We start from the raw sequence: 14,908 nt of genomic DNA on the forward strand, positions 1-14,908 counted from the left end.
CCTCTTGGCTCCAGTTTGCTCTTCAAGGAACGCCTCCGAGAAACCATCTGGGGCCATCGAAGCTCCTGATCCGCCCGCCTGGTGGTGCAGGGCTTCAGCGAAAACTCTTTGTCGGCCACTAGTAAATGTGCACGTGCAACACACGCATAATTATTGGTTGCATTTCAAGTAGATGCCAACATGTGGTAGATAAAAAGTTGCTTTGCATCTCGTGGCGTATAAGAAAGCTTGACAACGCATGAAACGATGAATGTTCATATCTGGTACACACAAAGTCACAAACATACATAAAACTGGAGAATATAAATCAACTCATACAACTCGTAATTTCATGCCCCCGTTTACTCTTTATATGCATCAAGATGCTCTTGACATGTAAATGTTTAGTTCATTCTGCACAAGTGTCAAAGCACTAAAAATCCAAAGCTAAACTTGGCAAGCAACATACACAATTCTACAATGTTTCCTCTCTTTCATATGTGTGCATCCTCCTCCAAACCAACAAGCTTTCATTCCAAAATGCGAAAAGAACAATGCGCTGAATAAATACAAGGGTAGGCACAGGAAAACAATAGTACAAAATAACATCCCGAAACACAATGGGGACATATGGAGAAGCACCAGTTGTAGAAAATAAGGAAAAAAATGCAAGTCATGACCATTTTTGATAGTTTTTTCTTTACACCCACTTATGTGTAATACTATCAATCAATAAAAATAATTTGATGGTCATTAGTCCCTAACCATTAACCGAATGAACAACGAAAGGACCTTAAAGTATTTATACATAGGAGAATAGTAAAAAATATATTTATTTATAGATGGTTCATGTGAGAAAAAAATCACATCTTGCAATTTAGAACATCCAGCGCCTTTATGAAGTGAACGAGTTCCAAATGTAACAACTTAAAATAAACCAACTCCAGCATTACAAGTGTTACAAATTAAGAAAAAACAAATAATGTGTTGATGACACATGTAAACGACATCTGCTAAGAAACACCGAAGATATAAAGATAGCACACTCTGGTTAGTAATGCATAGAAACCTTATTTTGAACTATACAAGTCAGCACAGGCACGCCGTGTAAGTTCACAAGAAACCATAAATGCTGGCTGGGCAGTTGTCTTACAAGCAACATAAATTACCGGTACTCCGGCAGCATCCCCTGAGAAGGAGCGATCGGTGCGGCACCCTCGGCGGTTCATGAATTACCGGCACTCCGGCAGAGTCCCCTGTCAATGTGTGCAAATACCCGATTAGTTTCCTAATATAACACAACCGTGATCAGTTTCCTAATAAAACGTGATCATGATAGTAAAAGATATATTTATTTATAGATGGTTCATGTGAGAAAAAAAATCACATCTTGCAATTTAGAACATCCAGCGCCTTTATGAAGTGAAGGAGTTCCAAATGTAACAACTTAAAATAAACCAACTCCAGCAGTACAAGTGTTACAAATTAAGAAAAAAACAAATAATGTGTTGATGACACATGTAAACGACATCTGCTAAGAAACACCGAAGATATAAAAATAGCACACTCTGGTTAGTAATGCATAGAAACCTTATTTTGAACTATACAAGTCAGCACAGGCACGCCGTGTAAGTTCACAAGAAACCATAAATGCTGGCTGGGCAGTTGTCTTACAAGCAACATAAATTACCGGTACTCCGGCAGTATCCCCTGAGAAGGAGCGATCGGTGCGGCACCCTCGGCGGTTCATGAATTACCGGCACTCCAGTAGAGTCCCCTGTCAATGTGTGCAAATACCTGATTAGTTTCCTAATAAAACGCGACCGTGATCAGTTTCCTAATAAAATATGATCATGATTAGTTTCCTAATAAAATATGATCGTGATTAGTTTTCTGAGAAGACGCGATCGTGATTAGTTTCCTAAGAAGACGTGATTATGATTATACTTTTCTAATTGATCGGACGTGGAGTTTCATATGGTGAAGCACAGTCAGTCGATGTAAATTATTAAGTGCACACAGAGAGCCGTTAGATTAAGTTTAGTGGGTTTAATCATGCGGTCATAATAAATTCATGTACGTTTCACGGGATGCACGTAAGAAAGTTCTTGTTTGATTGTTTAATAGTAGTAGAGAAGAGAAGTAGAGAAGAGATGATCGGATCCCTGATTTTCGACTCGCCTGACGTAGCTCAGCTTAAAAGGCGCAGGCTACCATAGCTCTGTTCGGAGTCGGTATGGAGCCCGTCTTCTCTTCGAACTCTCCTACCTGGCTGGACCGGATTCTTGTCGGGCTGGGCCACCTTCTAGTTTCTTGGGCCTAACTCCTACAAAGAAAGTAAAACTCAAGCCCATCACAATGGACGGGCCTCTGTGAGTCCACTCAAGGCCCGAACTCGAGCCCAGTTAAAACCTTCCCCATCTTCGTCTTCATTCCCATTACCAAACCCAGAGACCGAACCCAAGCAATTCATTCTTCTTTCCCGAGATCTCCTACTCGCCTCCCCGCGTCGCCGTCGAACCCACTCCGCCGCCCCGTCGCCGGCAGCGCCCCCCTCCCGCGATGGCCACCCCCGACCTCCTCTTCAACCTGCGCAACCTCTTCTACCTCGGCGCCTACCAGTCCGCCATCAACAACAGCGACGTCCCGGGCCTCGACGCCGACGCCGCGGCCGAGCGCGACGTCATCGTCTTCCGCTCCTACATCGCCCTCGGATCCTACCAGGTTAGTAGAAATACCAATGGGGCTCGCCTCCCCTTGCGTCCCCGTGACTGGCTCTGATCGGCGGGTGGTTATGCTGTGCAGCTGGTGATCAGCGAGATCGACTCGTCGGCGGCGACGTCGCTGCAGGCCGTCAAGCTGCTCGCGCTCTACCTCACCGGAGACAAGGTTAGCGCGCTGGATCTGAGCTATCGCCTCTGATCTGTTCCTGATCCCGGTTTGGGGTTGGATCTGGGATGTTGGGGAGTGGCCAGATCTGTCGCGGTTACAGTTAGTGATCTGATCTGGGCATAGAGATCCGATGGCACCATTTTCACTGACATAGGCCGATGATTCGCGAGAATATAATTTATACATGCTGCCTCGTAGAATTGCTAGTGCAACATCAGTTCTCTATTAGCTCTGATGATATGTTTTGCAGAATTTGGTATAATACGAAGTGCAGCTAATCTGCACCACCTTTAATTAGAAAAAATACAAATGTTCTGTGTAAATGTTTGACCAGGAATGAACTTGTTAGATTCAGACCTGTCATTTTATAAGGGCAATTTAATTGTATAGAACAACCATTTCCAGATACTTTTTCTTCGTAACAATGCCCAAATGACTGGTCTGATACTGAATGATGTCGTATTTTTGGCGTTAGGTCAGAAAATATTGCATGGGGTGGTTCTTATCATTGAATTCATGTTTTCCTCAAATCAGAAGCAAAAATAATCATCATTCCATGAAGGTGAAAGTTTGGATGCAGATATCAAGGTTCCAGTGAATAAAATGATAAAAAAAAACTTTTAATGTATTTCACCATTTAAACGGTTTACTTATTTGTTGGATGCCATACTAAAATCTTATTGCTGTTGCTAAACATAAGAAGATGAGTGGTAATGTGTGTTACTCCAATCACTTTTTACCCTTCTCTAAGATTTCTTCAGATACACTAAAATGCTTATGCATTATTATTACTTTGTGCAACTTTGAAGGAAGGTGCGATCTCCAGCCTGAAGGAATGGTTGAGTGATTCAGCTATAGGAAGCAATCCTGTTCTGCGATTGATTGCTGGAATTATATTTATGCATGAGCAAGACTACAATGAGGCTCTCAAGCACACACACACTGGGGGGACTCTGGACCTGTTAGTTTCATTTTTCTCTATTTCTTTAGATTGTTCAGCCTTCCATTACTGAATTTATTGTTGCAAAACCGTACTCAAGGGTGAACGTCAGTATATGCTCTTTTTTAAAATTTTGATCACCCGATGATAATGGCAAACTAATTTATATGGTGTCCAGTCTGAAAATTCATTTTTTTTAAATAAGTACATATTCTGCAATTTTGTTTTACTACTTATTTCTTCAGTTATGTAGTTGAACACTATTTTCCATATTATGTTTCATCCTTCCATCATCAGCTGTAGCATATTTGTGTATCATGCTAAAATGTGACATTTTTAGAGCTTATTTCCTTGTGTCTTAAATTTGCTTACTTCTTCCAAGATCCACAGTTCATTATTTTTGTTATGTGTTGTGATTGTTAGACTGCTGCATTCTTGAAAGTAATATTGATTGTTGATGCTTCGTTGGTTTCAGGCATGCACTGAATGTCCAGATCTTCCTTAAGATGCACCGGTCAGATTATGCTGACAAGCAACTGAAGATCATGCAACAAACCGACGAGGACCATACACTGACACAACTAGCAAATGCTTGGCTCGATATTGCTGTTGTAAGTAATTTCATTATTTCACAATCTAATGCGGTGAAGTGTGGAAATTTTATTGGTCTATGGAAACAGGAGTATATCATCATTTTAATCTATGGTGCAGGGTGGCTCTAAGATCCGGGAAGCTTATCTCATATTCCAGGACTTTGCTGAAAAGTACCCTATGACTGGAATGGTTCTTAATGGCAAGGCAGTTTGCTGTATGCATATGGGGAGCTTTGAGGAGGCTGAAACTCTATTGCTTGAAGCCCTAAACAAGGTTAGTACTTATCCTCCTTCCAAGCAAGGAACAAGCAGCAAAACATATGAATTTCAAAAGGATGCAAGACAAATACTCAAACGACATCTCAAATTCTTGTAGGATGCAAAGGATCCTGAAACTCTTGCCAATCTTATTGTATGTAATCTCCACCTTGGCAAACCGTCGTCACGATACTTCAGGTAAGAATCTAACCAAATCCTCTGTACAGTTTGTACCCCCTTTCTGATGCACTTTAGGTGACAGGTGTTGGAAATTTGTATTTGGCCGATGCCATGTCAAGTGTTTTTTTGTGGATGCAAGTCGTAGTGGTTCTGGAAAATACTATTTGATGGATTCATGCAGATTACACATATTCGAATTTTTAAAATTTATCAAGCGGGACATTAATTAACAAACAGCATTAATTATCTAACAGTACATACTGCGACCCTTCAAAATTCATGCTTATTATAGCTTTCTACCAACTTGTGTTAAGGGTAGAGGTACATTGGTACTTCCTAGAAGTTCATGATTAGTACTTACAAAGAGTTCAATAGAGAATTGAAGTAAGCATCATAAAATACCATTCTGGGCATCTGATGCGAAATCTTGGGCAGTCTTTTCAACCTTGGATTGTGATCAGTATATTATTCACTTCTCATCTTTTGTAAACAGTAACAACTCAACCATATATTCAAGTGCTAGCAATTGTACGATTGGCTCCAGCTAGCAAAAGGACCATGAACTGTACTAGTTGCAAGACGCCTAAAGAGTAGGACCACAGAATGATTGTTATGAGATGCTTTTTTTGCATTTGATGAATTTGTCTGTCTAGTCTTTTGCAGCGCTGCTATATGTTTTGGCCTCTCATCCTGATTTTGCATATCTGGGGTTAGCATGTTGTGGCCACTTGTTCCTGATCGGACATATCCTGACTAGGTCTTCTCAGCAACATGAAAACAACTTAATTGGCTGTGTTCTGCAGCCCAGCTGTTCTTCTACCTGTATCCAGGAAGCCTCTCTACGTTTCTTAGATGCTACCAATTCTATTATGAATCTTGTGGTTGGGCATCACACTGAGGCTGTTAGGTTAACATTGTCCAGGGTTCAGGACACTTACTGTGTATGAACTGAACCAAGTATATCTTGCTTCTAATTTCCATCTTTCTATGCTTCTTCAGCCAGCTGAAGCTGTCGCACCCTGATCACGTGCTAGTTAAGACCACCACGTCAGCGGAGGATAATTTCGAGAGGGCGCTCCAAGCCGTCGCCTGAAACACCCCTGCCTCATTCCAGTTTGCACATTGAGCATCCCCTGTTCCATTTTGAAGTGCTTTAACAGAGTGAATTGTATTGGTTTTGCTTTATATTGTTCTGTGGTAACACACCGCTCGGCCAACCCTGTACTCAAACACAAACACCCGCTGTATGAACGGATATATATGTAGAATCTCCAATCATGGCATTTGTTGTCAACATCGGTATCTTGTTATGTTGTGCTGGCTAATTCCTCCGCCAGCGACGTGTCTGGATCATGTAAAACATCGTGCTCTCTGTGATGCCTGTATCCATATGCGCACGTTATGTGATTTATGCGTGCATGCCTGTGTTGCATTCAGTTAATATGTGTGCATGGACGTTCAGGTCTGTCTCCTGTATGGCTGTATCTACATGCCCGGTCTCATTGAAAGGAAAAGTTTGATAAATCAATTCTCCATGCCCTTTAAACCTTTTCTTGGGGGAAACAGATGGTGATCCCTCCTAATTTAGCTGGCGGGTGTTCTTCAAAATATCGGGTTTCTTCCTTTAACCTCCCATAACAAGGTGTGAGTAAATCCCATGATAAGATTGATTTTTTTTTTGTGGGTGAATAATGTATTACTCAACTCAAGAAGTTCATACAATCAATTGTAGCAAGCTCCATAGCAGCTGTAGGACCCGAACCGATCCAAGTCATGGTTCTGCCTTCTAAACGAGCAAATCTAGCTATGTTATCACTGACTTTATTTTGGTTATGATTAACACGAGTAATACATGAATCGCGAATGGTCATGAGATATCTAATCTCCTTAATGAGCGATGAATAAACCGATCTCCACCTCCTTTGCCTGGATCAAATTTACTGCAACAATAGAGTCCATCTTAATATCAATAGGAAGCTCACTTCTCTGGATCAAAAACAACAAGCCCTTCATACATGCACATAATTCGGCTTCAAGAGCATCTCGACATGATAACCTGCTCCCTCCGGAAAATAGGACTGATAATCTGCACTTGAACTCCAGACCGTTCAGAAACAGGTGAAAACGCCCTCTTGTGGTCCCACCCTAGATCAATGTCATGGCTTCATTCAGAAAAATGAAAAAAACCGACGAAAAAAAACCGGTCATGGCTTGTGGTCGATGCGACATCTGTGTGTTCATGGATGTTTCACTGCAATGAGTCGTGACAGCTGCATATGAATCCATATTGTCTCCTGTCATCATTTTTCTTGTCTAGGGCCTCTTTGGGCCGTAAGATATTCACGAAAAGTTTTGAGGATTCCAATCTTTAGAATTTTACCCGGTAGCAATCCATAGGATATGATATCTGAATCCTGCTTTTGTCATTATTCTGTTTTTAGTTTTTACTGCAAACTTGGTCATATTTTATGTTTTCTAGTTCTTTTCGTTCCAATCCAAAGAGGCCCCCGATGGCACGAACGCCAGAAATATTGATACCAGCGTCATTGACTCGGCCATGAGACCAGCCTATCAAGTGGTGAAAAGTATAAATATGATCATCATCAGAGGATGACTTGTCATGCCGAGGAGGATTTGGAGTCAAAAATGCTAGACATACAAAGATTTATAAGCTTTTACAAGCTCTTTCCATCTAACAACCAATCACAAACCTCCCCCTCCCCCCCCCCCCCCCCCCCCCCCCCCCCCCGATTTTCAGGGGGGTGGGCCGTCCCGCTCACTTGTTGACCAATAAAAACTAACCCATCTGTAAAAGCCTGTAAACTGTTTGTACGTGTAGCATTGCCGATTTGGAGTCGTAAAATTTTTCACAAAAAGGAAGGCATGCATACATGCGAGAAGCTCCATACACATTACAATCACTTTATATATTATTCATAACTGTCAAAAAGAATGCTACACACCCAACATCACAACTCGCATGTATATTTGCACTTATGCACGATACAGTATATACTACTTGATACACATTTACACAACCGCATGTTCGCTGCTCCACACTGAAAGATAGTCAGAGCTAGCTGCCCATGCATGTATGTGTTATAGAGATTACACATGACATGTGTCATGCATGTATGTATGACCAAACATGCAGACACTCCGTATACGTACTTACCTTGAAAAGGCGCTAGCTCCATGCACGCGGGCATGCATGAGGATGCAGGTGGTGGTACAGTGGTATCTGGTATGTATGTAGGTGCTAATCGATGGAGGCCGGCGATCATGAAGGGCACTGGAACGAGGACGGCACGTGCTTGCCGCACTGGTTGACGAGCACCGAGATGGCGACGGGGAGCACGAGCTTGACGTTCAGCGCCTTGGCCTTGATGGTGGTGCAGAGGCAGAGCGCGGCGTCGAGGTCGGCCACGCCGGACAGCAGCGGGCAGCAGGTCTCGCTGGCGTTGGCGCCCACCACCGCGTGCACCAGCCCGTTGAGCGCGTCCACGCACGCCACCAGCTTCAGCACGTCCACGGGGCACTTGCCCGTCGGCGACGACGGCGCCGGAGGGCTAGGCGTCGCCGGCGTCGGGGGCGTCGGCGCGGGGGAGTACGGCGGCGGAGGGCACGGCACCGACGACGGCGGGGGCGGGGGCTTCACCTTCGGCGGCGGCGGCGGGGGAGGCGTCGTCGGGGTCGGGCAGCTGGGGCACGCCGACGAGGGCACGGACAGCACGGAGAGCAGCGCCACCAGCACGAGCGGCGCAATGCGGGCCATGGTGCCTGGCTAGCTAGCTTCGAGTTTGAAGTGCTCTAGCTTCTTGCTCTTGGCTAGCCTGCGCTGCGCTGGTCTGAGGGAAGAAGATGAAGCGGGGCGTGCATATATAGGCGAGCGTGAGGTCGTGGTGCGACGGACGAACTGCTGGTGTGCGTCGGTCGCGGCTCGGTGGACACGGCGCGATAGAAAAGTAGTCATCCTCAATCTCAAGTGTCGGTAATGCCATAGGCTCGATGACACTGGAGACCAAAGAAGGAGACCTCACCAGAGTTAGGTGTTTGGGTTATGGGTGGTTAGTGTGATGCGTATCTGAATGGATTGAGTGTTTAGATGAAAGGCTTGATCCCGCCGCAAGTAACATAAATGACAAACTAGAGGCAAGATTATGCATAACATATGCGCCCATGTTGGCGGAAATGAGGCTATATTAAGGAGGTTGGAGGAAGATGAAGAAAATATTATTTGAGGAAAGAAATAATCTGAGCTGCCGGCAATCTCTTATCTTTAACGAAGCATGTTATGTTTCTCTTTGGATGAAATACATCCACAACCATCGAACTTGTGGAGTAGGTGCAATCTAGTCCTCAAACTCAGGAAATGCTCCACTTTGCTCCTCAAACATGCTAAAAATGGTCCCCGCAGGGTGATTTGTACATTTCTCATACTTGTGGAGTTGACCTGTGGCGTTTCTCTATTTTCTCTCACCGTCCGCGATAGAAAGCCAACACTCTCTTTTCCCTCACTATACATGTCAGAATGTATTGCTTTGTATTTATTTGGGAAAAGATTCCCAACCTTATACACAAAAAGGTTGCGCCAATATCCATCATCCAATCAATGGTGGATGTTTGACCGCTACATACTCGTGCAGCTAGAATCTCCACTACTGCTATTTATGATATCCCCAAACCCCTAAGTTTTATCGATTTCTCCATATTCCTAATATGATAGCAGTATAACTTAGTCCTTTTTTGCGAATGAGTATAACTTAAAGTCTTGAATTGATGCAATTTTCTTATTAGTTTGTGGTATAGTGATACGAAACAAGAAGATGTTATTCATCACTAGGTCACTAACCAGTTGATAATCTCTGAAAAGAAAGGAAAACAACCGCAGTCTACAGAAAAGAGGACTAAGTTCTTGCCACGTTTTATCTAGTTTGTCAAGCATGAAGAACTAAATCTAGATCCTTACATATTGTGTAGTCTAGACATATTTTCTTTATGCTTTTGCATGTGGTATTCTTTTAACAGTTATAAGTTGTTTGTTTTTGGCCTGGGTCTTACTTTGATCATAGCTCCACCGCTGTTCATACGTACGTTTGTACGTACTCTCTCTGTTTCAAAATAAGTCACTAGTAGAAAACAGGGCTTTGGTCCAGGCCGGGTCAGCCCATTAGTCCCGGTTCAGTCCAGAACCGGGACCAATGTGGGCATTGGTCCCGGTTCGTGAGCCCAGGAGGCCGGCCGGGCCACGTGGGCCATTGGTCCCGGTTCATCTGGACCTTTTGGTCCCGGTTGGTGGGATGAACCGGGACCAATGGGCCTCGCTCCTGGCCCACCACCATTGGTCCCGGTTGGTGGCTTGAACCGGGACCAAAGGCTCCCCTTTAGTCCCGGCTCATGTCACCAACCGGGACCAATGAGGTGCCTATATATACCCCCTCGCTCGCGAGCAGAGCACCCCAGTGCTCTGTTTTTCTCTGGCCGAGGGGGAGAGGGCTTGGTGGTGCTCTAGCTCACCTCCTATGCACACAAGGTGTTCGATGGAATGCCCGAGCCACACTACTTAAGCTTTCTCCTCTCCAAGCTCGACCTCCAAGCTCCATTTTCCATAATATTTGTCTAGGTTTAGCGGTCCGTCACGCCCCGTCCCCGTCTTCACCGCCGTCGATCACCCGCGCCGAGCTCATCGCCGGCACCACCGTGGTGAGCCTCTTATTCTTATCTTCTTTCTGAAAGGAAAACTATTCTTACTTGTATGTTTACATAGATACTTGTATTATTTTCTTACTTTTATTATTGCATCTTATATAGTGCGATGGTTTTGGTATCCGCCCCCGTCGGCCCTCGTCCTGTCTATGATTCGGATGTGGTATATATATTATCTTTATAACTATTGGTTCATTTATTGTTTATGAAAATTATGCCGACCAACGTGACATAGATTTTATTTATGTAGGATGTATGTGAATCGGAAATGCCAACCGACCCTATTGTCGAGAGGTTAAATTTAGTTGAAGAAGAAAACAATTTGTTGAAGGAAAAAATAAAAAAAATTGAGGAGGAGAAGATGATATTGGAGTTGCATGTTGCGGATGTCGTCGATGATCACAAGATCAAGATGGATGCAATGCGCTTGAAGATTAGAAAGATTAGAAAATATGCCATTCATACCGAGGCTTGGTATCATTATGCCGTTGGATCAATTGTTACCTTGGTTGCGATTATGATCGCATTTATTTTCGCATTGAAATGTTTTACATAGTTTCAATGTATGGTTTAATTAATTAGATGCTCTGGAGAGCTATATGCTATTAGATGAGAATTATGTATGCACTTTGGTTTTAATGTGATGATGAACTTCTATTAATTTGGACACTTAATTATATATAATGCACGCAGATGAACCGACAATGGATGTACGGTGACAGACACACCCGCGAGTACATTAAGGGCGTGCATGAGTTTCTCGATGCGGCTGAGGCAAACAAGCAGAATGGTTTTATGTGTTGTCCATGCACTGAATGTGGGAATACGAGGTCTTACTCTAACCGGAAAATTCTTCACTCCCACCTGCTTTACAAGGATTTCATGCCACACTATAATGTTTGGACGAGGCACGGAGAAATAGGGGTTATGATGGAAGACGGCGAAGAAGAAGAGTACGATGACAACTATGTGCCCCCTGAATACGATGATGCTGCAACGGGGGGAGCTGGTGAAGATCAAGAGGAACCAGACGATGTGCCCAATGATGCTGCAACGGGTGAAGCTGCTGAAGATCAAGAGGAACCGGACGATGTGCCCGATGATGATGATCTCCGCCGGGTCATTGTCGATGCAAGGACGCAATGCGAAAGTCAAAAGGAGAAGTTGAAGTTCGATCGCATGTTAGAGGATCACAAAAAAGGGTTATACCCCAATTGCGAAGATGGCAACACAAAGTTCGGTACCGTACTGGAATTGTTGCAGTGGAAGGCAGAGAATGCTGTGGCTGACAATGGATTTGAGAAGCTACTGAAAATATTGAAGAAGAAGCTTCCAAAGGATAACGAATTGCCCGACAGTACATACGCATCAAAGAAGGTCGTATGCCCTCTAGGATTGGAGGTGGAGAAGACACATGCATGCCCTAATGATTGCATCCTCTACCGCGGTGCATACAAGGATCTGAACGCATGCCCGGTATGCGGTGCATTGCGGTATAAGATCAGACGAGATGACCCTGGTGATGTTGACGGCGAGCCCCCCAGGAAGAGGGTTCCTGCGAAGGTGATGTGGTATGCTCCTATAATACCACGGTTGAAATGTCTGTTCAGAAATGAAGAGCATGCCAAGTTGATGCGATGGCACAGTGAGAACCGAAAGAAACATGGGAAGTTGAGAGCACCCGCTGACGGGTCGCAGTGGAGAAAAATCGAGAGAAAGTACTGGGATGAGTTTGCAAAGGACCCAAGGAATGTATGGTTTGCTTTAAGCGCGGATGGCATTAATCCTTTCGGGGAGCAGAGCAGCAATCATAGCACCTGGCCCGTGACTCTATGTATGTATAACCTTCCTCCTTGGATGTGCATGAAGCGGAAGTTCATTATGATGCCAGTTCTCATCCAAGGCCCTAAGCAACCCGGCAATGAAATTGATGTGTACCTAAGGCCATTAGTTGAAGAACTTTTACAGCTGTGGAATGGAAACGGTGTACGTACGTGGGATGAGCACAAACAGGAGGAATTTAACCTTAAGGCGTTGCTGTTCGTGACCATCAACGATTGGCCCGCTCTCAGTAACCTTTCAGGACAGACAAACAAAGGATACCACGCATGCACGCACTGTTTAGATGACACTGAAAGTATATACCTGGACAAATGCAGGAAGAATGTGTACCTGGGCCATCGTCAATTTCTTCCGACCAACCATCAATGTCGAAAGAAAGGAAAGCATTTCAAAGGCGAGGCAGATCACCGGAAGAAGCCCGCCATGCGCACCGGTGATCACGTGCTTGCTATGGTCAATGATTTACACTACGTAATCTTTGGAAAGGGTCCCGGTGGACTAGCTATTCTGAATGACGCTGAGGGACACGCACCCATGTGGAAGAAGAAATCTATATTTTGGGACCTATCCTACTGGAAAGACCTAGAGGTCCGCTCCTCAATCGACGTGATGCACGTGACGAAGAACCTTTGCATGAACCTGCTAGGCTTCTTGGGCGTGTATGGGAAGACAAAAGATACACCTGAGGCACGGGAGGACCTGCAACGTTTGCACGAAAAAGATGGCATGCCTCCGAAGCAGTATAAAGGTCCTGCCAGCTACGCTCTTACGAAAGAAGAGAAAGAAATCTTCTTTGAATGCCTGCTCAGTATGAAGGTCACGACTGGCTTCTCGTCGAATATAAAGGGAATAATAAATATGCCAGAGAAAAAGTTTCAGAACCTAAAGTCTCATGACTGCCACGTGATTATGACGCAACTGCTTCCGGTTGCATTGAGGGGGCTTCTACCGAAAAACGTCCGATTAGCCATTGTGAAGCTATGTGCATTCCTCAATGCAATCTCTCAGAAGGTGATCGATCCAAAAATCATACCAAGGCTAAGGAGTGATGTGGCGCAATATCTTGTCAGTTTCGAGCTGGTGTTCCCACCATCCTTCTTCAATATCATGACGCACGTTCTAGTTCATCTAGTTGACGAGATTGTCATCCTGGGGCCCGTATTTCTACACAATATGTTCCCCTTTGAGATATTCATGGGAGTCCTAAAGAAATATGTCCGTAACCGCGCTAGGCCAGAAGGAAGCATCTCCATGGGCCATCAAACAGAGGATGTTATCGGGTTTTGTGTTGACTTCATTCCTGGCCTTAAGAAGATAGGTCTCCCTAAATCGCGGTATGAGGGGAGACTGACTGGAAAAGGCACTCTTGGAAGAGACTCAATAATATGCAGGGACGGATATTCTTGGTCTCAAGCAAACTACACAGTTCTATAGAACTCTACCTTGGTGACCCCGTATGTCGATGAACACAAGAACAGTCTGCGCTCCAAACACCCGGAGCAGTGCGACGACTGGATTACATGTGAACACATCAGGACTTTCAGCAGTTGGTTGGAAACACGTCTCAGAAGTGACAACACTGTTTGTGATGAGTTGTACTTGTTGTCCAGGGGACCATCTTTGACTGTATTGACTTACAAAGGATACGAGATAAATGGGAATACATTTTACACGATTGCCCAAGATCAAAAGAGCACCAACCAAAACAGCGGTGTCCGCTTTGATGCAGCAACCGAGAGCAGAACGGACACATATTATGGTTACATAGTGGACATATGGGAACTTGACTACGAACCTGATTTTAAGGTCCCTTTGTTTAAGTGCAAATGGGTCAATCTGTTAGGCGGCGGGGTACAGGTAGACCCACAGTACGGAATGACAACAGTTGATCTGAAAAATCTTGGGTACACTGGCGAACCGTTCGTCCTAGCCAATGATGTGGCACAGGTTATCTATGTGAAGGACATGTCTACCAAACCGAGAAAAAGAAAAGATAAGGAAGCGAATACATCATACGATGAGCCAAAGCGCCACATAGTTCTTTCAGGAAAAAGGGACATCCTGGGAGTGGACGGCAAGACAGACATGTCTGAAGATTATGAAAAGTTTCATGAAATTCCTCCCTTCAATGTCAAGGCTGACCCAAGCATCCTGATAAACAATGAAGATTATCCATGGTTACGGCGCAATAAGCAAATGACACAAGCGAAGAAAAAGTGAAGACTTTCTCCCGCAACTATTATGATGATACCATGCCAACTTTGTAACACACGAACATGCTACCATTGTCCGTTTTGTACATGCACATGCTATGTGGGTGAAATTATGATACCATGCCAACTTTCAACTTTTTCAGAGTTCATTTGAAATGCTTTCATGTCTTATGGTTCGGCCCTCGTAATACCATGACCATTAGTCCCGGGCCCATGCCAACTTTCAACTTTCAACTTTCTAAAACTAATGGCACTAACAGAAAGTTTATAATTTTGCTCCTCGCCCCTGGCCCATAACCATTAGT

The 14,908-nt window shown here is 44.3% G+C and overlaps 2 protein-coding genes across 2 annotated transcripts; one reads left to right on the top strand and one right to left on the bottom strand.

Annotated features, from left to right (window-relative positions):
- The first annotated feature begins 2,408 nt into the window (after positions 1–2,408).
- Positions 2,409–6,136, top strand: LOC125539498 (coatomer subunit epsilon-1). The gene is made up of 7 exons (XM_048702964.1): positions 2,409–2,703; positions 2,785–2,868; positions 3,681–3,832; positions 4,287–4,422; positions 4,523–4,678; positions 4,781–4,860; positions 5,842–6,136. Exons 1-7 carry the CDS (start codon positions 2,542–2,544, stop codon positions 5,933–5,935), a joined length of 864 nt encoding a protein of 287 aa, XP_048558921.1. The 5' UTR covers positions 2,409–2,541; the 3' UTR covers positions 5,936–6,136.
- Positions 6,137–7,748: 1,612 nt separating this feature from the next.
- Positions 7,749–8,716, bottom strand: LOC125539499 (putative lipid-binding protein AIR1). Its single transcript, XM_048702965.2, has one exon. It carries the CDS (start codon positions 8,615–8,617, stop codon positions 8,123–8,125), a length of 495 nt encoding a protein of 164 aa, XP_048558922.1. The 5' UTR covers positions 8,618–8,716; the 3' UTR covers positions 7,749–8,122.
- Positions 8,717–14,908: the final 6,192 nt, after the last annotated feature.

This window comes from Triticum urartu, chromosome 2A (assembly GCF_056163025.1).
Source record: "Triticum urartu cultivar PI428250 chromosome 2A, HENAU_Tu73, whole genome shotgun sequence".
In the NCBI taxonomy this organism is placed as follows: domain Eukaryota; kingdom Viridiplantae; phylum Streptophyta; class Magnoliopsida; order Poales; family Poaceae; genus Triticum; species Triticum urartu.

What these genes read in the sequence shown, in the direction of transcription:
- LOC125539498 (XM_048702964.1), top strand. Translation starts at nt 2,542, where the DNA reads ATGGCCACCCCCGACCTCCTCTTCAACCTGCGCAACCTCTTCTACCTC. An exon ending in TCGCCCTCGGATCCTACCAG is followed by an intron (nt 2,704 to 2,784) that starts GTTAGTAGAAAT and finishes TATGCTGTGCAG; the next exon opens with CTGGTGATCAGCGAGATCGA. An exon ending in TCTACCTCACCGGAGACAAG is followed by an intron (nt 2,869 to 3,680) that starts GTTAGCGCGCTG and finishes GCAACTTTGAAG; the next exon opens with GAAGGTGCGATCTCCAGCCT.
- LOC125539499 (XM_048702965.2), bottom strand. Translation starts at nt 8,617, where the DNA reads ATGGCCCGCATTGCGCCGCTCGTGCTGGTGGCGCTGCTCTCCGTGCTG.